The sequence below is a fragment of the Orycteropus afer genome, unplaced genomic scaffold, assembly GCF_000298275.1.
Source record: "Orycteropus afer afer isolate SDZICR_OR568_19922 unplaced genomic scaffold, OryAfe1.0 scaffold00056, whole genome shotgun sequence".
Taxonomy (NCBI): domain Eukaryota; kingdom Metazoa; phylum Chordata; class Mammalia; order Tubulidentata; family Orycteropodidae; genus Orycteropus; species Orycteropus afer.
In genome coordinates this window covers 10,240,828-10,249,606 of record NW_006921643.1, presented here as the reverse complement: position 1 = coordinate 10,249,606, position 8,779 = coordinate 10,240,828, and the positions used below count along the sequence as shown (strand labels likewise).

The 8,779-nt window shown below is 39.5% G+C and overlaps 1 protein-coding gene across 1 annotated transcript in view; it reads right to left on the bottom strand.

Moving 5' to 3' along the window:
* Window positions 1–8,779, bottom strand: part of ARHGAP26 (Rho GTPase activating protein 26) — a 778,689-nt gene that overhangs the window by 332,777 nt on the left and 437,133 nt on the right. Inside the window, exons 13-14 of the mRNA XM_042780720.1 lie at window positions 6,766–6,831; window positions 3,324–3,398 (exon numbers count right to left, since the gene is read on the bottom strand). Coding sequence (XP_042636654.1) covers window positions 3,324–3,398; window positions 6,766–6,831 — 141 coding nt within the window. The remainder of the gene's footprint in view (window positions 1–3,323; window positions 3,399–6,765; window positions 6,832–8,779) is intronic.

Here is an 8,779-nt window from a genome sequence, read left to right as displayed (position 1 = left end):
TATGAGCAGTTGATGGTCTGTTCCACAATCAGCAGTTGATGATCTGTTCCACAATCAGCTCCTGGCTTGGTTTTGGCTGAAGATATTGAGCTTTTCCATTGCCTCTTGACACAGAGGTGGTCAAGCTGATTCCTGTGTGTTCCATCTGGTGAAGTCCACGTATACAGCCACCATTTGTGTTGTTGAAAAAAGGTATTTTCAGTGAAGTCATTGGTCTTGCAAAATTTTACCATGCAATTTCCAGCATTATTTCTGTCACCAAGGCCAAATTTTCCAACTACCAGTGGTTCTTCTTTGTTTCCAACTTTTGCATTCCAGTCACCAGTGATAATTAACACATCCTGATTGCCTCTTTGGTCAATTTCAGACTGTAGAAGTTGATACATTCCATGTTCCAATTATTAATAGATGTTTGCAGCTGTTTCTCCTCAATTGAATCGTGCCATGTCACCAAATGGAGGTCTCGAAAGCTTTAACCTAGCCATATAAGTAAGGCTGGTTTTACTCTGATGATGCAGCTTTTTCCCGGTCCTATTTTGATAGACTTCTAACCTAAGTGACTCATCCTCCTCCTCTGTATTCGACAATGTTTCCAGACTATTCATAATGTTGTGAAGTAATGTATCAGTGTTTCTCTGCTATTCATAAGGTTTCCCTGGCCAATTCTTTGAGAAGTGGATGGTCTCTTCCTTCTTGCTAGTCTGTCTCAGTCTGCCAGCTGCACTGAAACCTGTGCACCATGTGTACCCTGCTGGATTTGAAACACTGGTGGCACAGCCTCAAGGCTCACAGCAACATGTCACCACAGTAGGACAAACTGACAGACAAGTTTGTCTCCCTTAGCTGTTGGAAACCTCTCCAAACTCCCCTCACCTGGATTCCTACTGCTGCCTCCTTGCTCTGTCCTGGCTCCCCTGGCCTTTTTTCTCTCCCTTCCCCCGCTTTCCTGCCTTGCCGCTTGTGGGGCATGGCCTGCGTCCCACCCCCCTCACCTGGATGCCTGCAGCTGACTCCTTACTCTGTCCCGGTCCCCCTGGCCTTTTTCTTTCCTTTCTGCCACTTTCCCACTTTGCTGCTTGTGGGGCATGGCCAGGGTTCCCTCCCCTCACTTGGATTCCTGCGGCTGACTCCTTTCAAATATTAATAATGATAAAATCAACATCCTGTAGTATAGCCATCACTGGCCTATATAGAGTTTTCTTCCTACTACACCATTGCTTGGAATAATCCTTGAATCCAAACTGCTTTCCTACATTCACCTTCACTATTCAATCTTACAGATACTGCTCATTTGAAGTACCCACATCATGTTTTATATTATAGCTTTAATATCCATGCATATTCCTCCACTACCAGGACTCTGTACAGACAAGCATTAATTCTTTCTAAAGTTTAGTCTCCAGCACCTGACAATCCTTTCCAGAATTTAGATACACCACAAATGTTTGCAGGTATTGCCAGAAATGAAAGACTGAGGACTGATAACTGTCTCTTCTAACATTAAAATTTCTCAAAAATTAACCGTATCATTGTACTCACTCCCTGCCATCGAGTCAGATCCAACTCATAGCGACCTCTCCTTGGGTTTCCAAGGCAGTAGGTATCATTATGGAAGTAGTTTGCCCAGTCTTCCTTCTGAAGAGTGGCTGGTGGGTTTGAACTGCCAGCTTTCTGGTTAGCAGTCAAATGCCTTCGGCACTATGGTACCATACAACCTAGCAATCATACTCTTGGACATTTATCCTAGAGAAACTAAAGTTTATAGTCACACAAAAACTTTCATAACAACTTAATTCATAGTAGCCCAAACCAGAAACAACATAGATGTCCTTCAGTGGGTGAAAAGTTAAACTATGGTATTTCCATATAATGAAATTATTACTTGACCATGAAAAGGAACAAACTATTAATACATTCAACACTTTGGATAAATCTTCAGAGAATTAAGCTGAGTGGAAAAAGCCAGCCAATCCCAAAAGGTCATGTAAAGTGTGAACCATTTATAAATATTCTTTAAGTGACAAAATTATAGAAATGGAGAACAAATTAGGGATTAGGGATGGAGGGAACAACTGGGTATGGCCATAAAAGGGGATCATGAGGAACCTTTGTGGTCTTGGAGCTGTTCTCCACCTTGTATCAATGTCAATATTCTGGCTGTGATATTGTAATATAGTTCTGCAAGATATTACTATTGGAGGATACTGGGTTAAGGATACACGGGATGTCTCTGAATTACTTCTTACAACTCTGTGAATCTATAACTAACTCAAAGTAAAAAGTTTAGTTTTAAAAATAGCTAACCACATCCAAAATATCAACCAAAAACACAACTCAATGCAAAAGGATCTCATAAACAGTCACAGTTTCAAACAACAGATCTCACTGTGACTAGTGTACTAGTGCTCTCAAGAGGTTGATCTCTCAAAAAACAGGCAGAGAAGACATTCATTCTGGTTGACATGAGAGATGGGTTTCCTTAAATATGAAAAGGTAATGAGCTATTTTTAGCAATTAGGATGGCAAATGAAATCACAAATACTAACAAGAGAACCATCTCTGCCCAGAACACTGTGTGGGGACCCTGAACGCCAACCCATCTTGACAAACGCTAGGGCTCGTGTGGGGATGAATGATAGCCACTGATCTGTGAAATCTGATCTCTTTGCCATTTAGATCCATGTGACTCACTGAGGCTGGGTGCATGCATATCTAACAATATAGGAAATCTGCAGCCTAAGCAAATCTGCCTCATTGGCTCATGGGGTTTTGATTCAAATACTGCACATTTGGAGATAGTGGTTTTATATTTATATTATCAACTGAAAAAGAAGTTCTGCTGCTCAAGTGACAAGGACTAGGTTGAAATCTAGAAGCAAGGAGGAACAAAATTATCTGCTTATACACATCTTATCTGGGGGATACGTGACACCTTCTCATTAACAGAGAGCATGAGATCTGAGGTTCTCTGTAGGCTAGAATGATGTCCTTCCACACTAGGTGTACCCCACTAAATATCTGTCTCAAAATAGGACAGAAGGTGTCAGGGACTATTAACAATGGACTAGGGTGTGGCAGTCACATGAGTGATTGAGCGCCACTTGCACCCAGTGGCCAAGTCTACAAGCAGAAGGGTGTGGTGTCTTGGACCTAGCATTTTTGGTTTTGTCCAATCCCACTCAGAACTTCTTCCAGTAACGCCTGCAGCCATGACAACTGGAGAGCAGGGCAGCTGATTTCTGGGCATTATCCCGTGAACATTCCCCATTTCTTGGTGACTGTTAAGAACAGTCCCTACAGGGACTTGCCACTGCTACACTCACCCATCAGGATACTCAGCAACTTCTGCACTCTGGAGTTGACCCCCACAATACGGTACAGCCCTTGCTCATTGATCCCTGAGAAGAGAAACAGCGATGATTTAATTAAAGGTACATCAGGACACAAGTCAGGCCAACCCAGCCAAATGGACTCTTTTTCATTTTCTCAGCGCTTCTAAAAGCTGCTCTAATTAAAGTCTCCTGTCACTCGGCTCCGCTCTTAGCAATGGAGTGGGATTTGGTACAGCTGTCTAGGATTTCAGGGATGTGCTGTAACTTCAGCCCTTGCATTAGTTCAGTCACCAAAGGGGGAAGAAATCTTCATGTTCTCTTGCGAAAGGCAGTATTTGAAGAGTTCAGAAGGATACAAAATATATACTTCTAAAATATATATCATATCTAACCAGTTTTTAATTTAAACAGTAAAAAGAAGACATGATAAAAAATACATACAAGAGAGAAGGATAAAGGCTTTACAATCTTTTCTTACAAAGATTACAGAATGAAATCTCAAAATCTTACAGAATGAAAATATTGAGGTGTAAGGATATTTTTAATTTGGGGAAACGTTAGCCAAGACTAAGGAACTAGAGAACTCATTCATCTACAATGTAAATACTGCACTTCCCTTTTTTAAAAAAAAAACTTAATTTTTTTTTTTTGTTAATATATATAGCAAAAAATACATCAATTCCACTCTTTTCTACATGAATCAAATAGGGACACTGATTACATTCTTTTGGTTGTGCACCCATATTTACCTTTCTTTTCTGAGTTATTCCTCCCCAATTAACAGAAACTCACTGTCTCCTAAGGTTCCTACCTAATCTTTCAAGTTGCTGTTACCAATTTGATCCATAGAGACAGTTTTTAAAACAGCATAATGCTCAAGGGAGGTATTTTTTACTAGTTAAGCTAAACTAATTTTTGGTTTTGAGAAGCCTTCAGGGGATATTCTTAGTTTAAGATTTAAAGATTATCTCAGGCCAATAGTTTCAGAGGTTCATCCAACCTCTGTGGCTCTAGGACATCTGGAGTCCATAAGAATTTGAAACTCTGTTCTACATTTTCCTCCTTTTCATCAGGATTCTTCTACAGAATCTTTGATCAAAATGTTCAGTAATGGTAGCTGGGCACCATCTACTTCTTCTAGTCTCATGGCAATGGAGACGTTCTACTTCTTTATGAAGAAAAAAGAGAGAGAGAATCTTTTTCACTCAACCCAAGGAAATGTGCAAATGGACTAAAATGGGTTTAATGTCAAACACTGAAACAGAGAATCAAAAGTGAATTTACCTTAGTACTTTAGTTTCTTTAAATGCATGAGTAAGATCATCAGTGTACCAGTCACACAGAAAGAGAAAATTTAGACCAAATGGTTTGAAATGTCTCTTATTAGTCCTAGGCTCATCACATCTGACGCCTCTCAACTAACTAGTCTCCTGCTTCCTATCTTATTCCATTCATCAGCCAGTGGTCAAAGTAACATTCTTAAAAGTGTGCATCAGTTCATATCACTTTTTTTTCTTAAAATTCTTCAATGGCTTCTCATTGAGTGTAGACCAGGATCCAAATTCTTTACCATGGTCTGTAAGACCCTAAACTCTACTCTAGTTACCCTGGCCTTCCTGTTACCCCAGTATACCAAGCTTAGGCCCCACCTCACAGACTTTGTACTTGGTGATACGTAGAATGCTCTTCTCCCACATCCTTTCCTCACATAGGTCTCAGTGTAAATGTAGTCTCTTTAAAGTCTTCAACAACCAACACTACTGGTAATTCCATTACTTTGTTTTACGTTCTTTATATCAGTTAACAATATCTAAAATTATCTTGTTTATCTGGTCTCTAGTTTGTTTTTCTTGCAACTAGAATGTAAACTTTAAGTATAATGAGCGATTCTACCTTGTTTACTATTATACCACTAGCACCTGGATGAGTATACAGAACAGGACAATGAATAAAACATAGAGCTATACTATAAAATACTTAGTGTCTAAAACTCAATTTCCTGGACTAAATTCAGGAAAATGCCGATTCTGCAATTTCCTCAACAATACTCACAAAGAAGTTTGGGCAATCTACTTCTGTAGCGATACCCCCTCAGAAACCCAAGGAGGGGTCACTATGAGTCAGATCTGACTCGACAACAGTGAGTTTGGTTTTGGTTTTACTTACAGAGAAGGGAAACTAATGAAGAAAATGTAATGATCTACAGTGCTGGGACCTTACAGCTAAAAAGGACCTGTAAAATCATGCCCATCATTTTGCATGATTTACAGGTTTGGAACCCTTGGTCAAAAAGAGAGAAGAGCCCAAGTTACTTGGCCATACAACTATTACCCAGTGGAAACTTGAAGGGCTTGTCCTTTCTTAAGTGTCTCTACTTTTTTTCCTTTCAAGTTTGTGCCTTCCTGGGCCTTTACCAGCTTCCCCTGAACGATTATCAACAAACTCCAGAGAGTAAGGGATGTCTGTTAACCTATGGTCACTGTAAATATATGTGTACAAACATGCATTACAATAAATACCCACATCCTTCAACTATTTGTGCTAAAATGGTATTTCACTCACACTGGTCTCATTTCCCCATTTTGCTTAATGAAAACTTCTTAAAAGTTAAAACATATCCTTTTCATCTTCATTTTAAAGGCAGGAGGAGACAAGAGGTAGAGGATAAGAGACCAAACTGGTAATCCTCTTTTTCCTTCACTACTTGTAGCATGTATTTTCTGGTTTTGCATCAGGGAAAATTGTTTGCGCTTATCCCACGGATTCTGTAAACTGTTTTAAATGATTAGGTTTCCCTCTGGGTTTTAGCTGCTGAAAAACTGAGAGACAAACAGGTGGCCCACTTCAGGCAAGTATGTGAACTTCATGAGGAAGCATTTTTATTTTGGACTCACTCTTGGCTCCATTTTTATGCCTCTACCTTGGTTAACCCTGCACCTCTTATTTCTCATTCTTTTTTTTTAAAGTGAAAAACAAAACTGCTGTTGAAAAATTGCCTTGGTAGTACATGCTCAAAAAAATCAGAAACTATAGTTAGTTATTAGACTTACCATTATGTTTTATGTTATTTAGTGGATTAACAAAGAAACACCTAAGTTGATGATACATTACAATTAGAATATTTTAGAAATATTTTGATAACTGAATTGCAATAACTGGTTCCTTGGTAAACCTTAAAAAACAAAAATTAAATGCATTTAAAAACATTCTTCTGAAAAGGGGTCCATAGGCTTCACAGCCAAAGAGGACAATAACACAAAATAAGTTGACAGCTCTTGCCCTGGGGCAACAGAACTTGCAGAAACACACAGTCTAGGGCACTTGGGGAGTTAATGAGTCACTTAAAAATCAGGAAACAGCAGGTAGCAGGTCTGACTCCTCACCAGATGCATGACCTTCTCTGAGAACAATGCCATCTGTTGAATTACTTTACCTCTGGTTTCCACAGCGTGGATGCACTTCCTGATTATGCTGAACCCAATGCTGTCCAACTGCGCTGCTGAAAGAGCAAGAGAGGGAGGTCAAGAGGCAGGCCATGCAACTCAACCCCAGGACAAGGCTCTGCCAACCCAAAATATGCCAATCCCTGGTGTGGCCAAGTTATCCTTTTATGATAAAAATGGCTGGTATAACTGTACTAATAGTAATAATAAACAAACTTACTGCTGTCAAGTCGATTTGACTCATAGCAACCCCTCCTTGGGTTTCCGAGGCGGTATCTCTACGGAAGTAGATTGCTTAATCTTCCTGCCGAGGAGTGGCTGGTGGGTTTGAACTGCCAGCCCTCTGGTTAGCAGTCAAATGCCTTAGCCATATGCCACCAGAGCTCCCACTATAATAATAGTAATTATAAAAATAACAAATGCACGTATTATTTTATTTAATTCTTACAGGAGCTGAAGAAACTGCAGCACAGAGTGATAAGCACCTTGCTGAAGGAGCAGTTAAGCATCCTTAAAACTGCTTTGCTAATAGGAGCTGAGACTAGCTGCTGGTCTTCCTCAAAAAGCACAAATCAAGTGCTTTATAAACATTGAGTAACTGTTTTATGGATTATCTCATTTAATCCTTGCAAGTCCTCTGGAATGATACTCTCATTAACTCCATACTGCATATGAGGAAACTGAGATTTGGCAAAGCGAAGTATCCTGACGGAAGCTGCAGAGCTAATATAACACATGGGAGACTGGCACTAGAGCCCATAACTTTAGTCACTACCAAACTGCCTTAAATGTGACCCTGAGTCAAAGAAAAAAGCATTATCTTGCTCAGGTGACTAGGAAAAAAAATGGGGAAGACCTAAAGGTAATATTTTAAAGGAAAATTTAAAAAGCCAAGAACAAATAAAGTACTCATGAAGAACCATGAAGGCAGTAGAATGAACCCTCTGCGTGAAAAATCAGAACATTTTCCATTTGCTCCAAGCCCACTAATGTCACTCAGAAAATAAATGATCAGCAGCAGCAACATTTTCCATAGTGTATGACCAGTTTCTGTCAACTAGGTTGGAAATCCACCAAAATTCATTCTCATGTGCTTTGGTTATTCAATGACAAGATGTGTGTGGTAATCTTTAAGAATGGGTTCATCTATGACCTCCTTAGGCCATTAGGCCATGTCATTCTACAACCTAAACGTTCAGAGTGGAGAAGGGAGTGATAGAAAATAAGGAAGTGAGTTTTAGAAATAATTTGTCATTATCCCAGGGCAAGAGATAAACTTGTAAAATATGACAACTGAACAGAACTTGAACTCATCTTGGATCTAATCCAAATGGGATATTTCTCCAATTCTTAATTTATATGGGTGAACTTAGAGGCAATGAAGATAAAAATTCTTCAAAAAAATAACACTTTGCAAATTCCCAAAATCCAACTAAAAAGGAATGCTAATTTCCCATAATGTCTCTTCCCAAAGGGAAATAGCTCTTGTACTTACAAGCATACTTATTGCTAAGTGGTATTATAAACACACAGCCTCCAGGATAGTAAGTAAAGTACCAGAACAGAAGCAGGGAAACAATGTTTTCCTGCTATACAAACCATTCCTCTCATTGCCTTAAAAGCTGTAAGGCGCCTCCTAACTCAATCCCTTGCTTTTTTACAGTATGAACCAAGTATTTACTCTCTGTGCAAACTGTGATGGCTCAAACTTTCTTAAGGGAACCTGCAAGCCAGATCTAACTCCTTCTTCCAATTGAAACTCATGCCACAGACATTTTTTTCAAATTTAGTAACAAGGTGCGATACACAGGCCAAATACTTGTTGCAATTTTTTTTTTAATTACAGCTTTGTTGTATTGTTGTTAGGTGCCATTGAGTCAGCTCTAACCCATAGTAACCCTACATACAACAGAATGAAGCATTGTTGTTGTTGTTGTTATGTGCCGTCGAGTCAGCCCTGACTCATAGCGACCCCTCCTTGGGTTTCCGAGGCAGTATCACTAC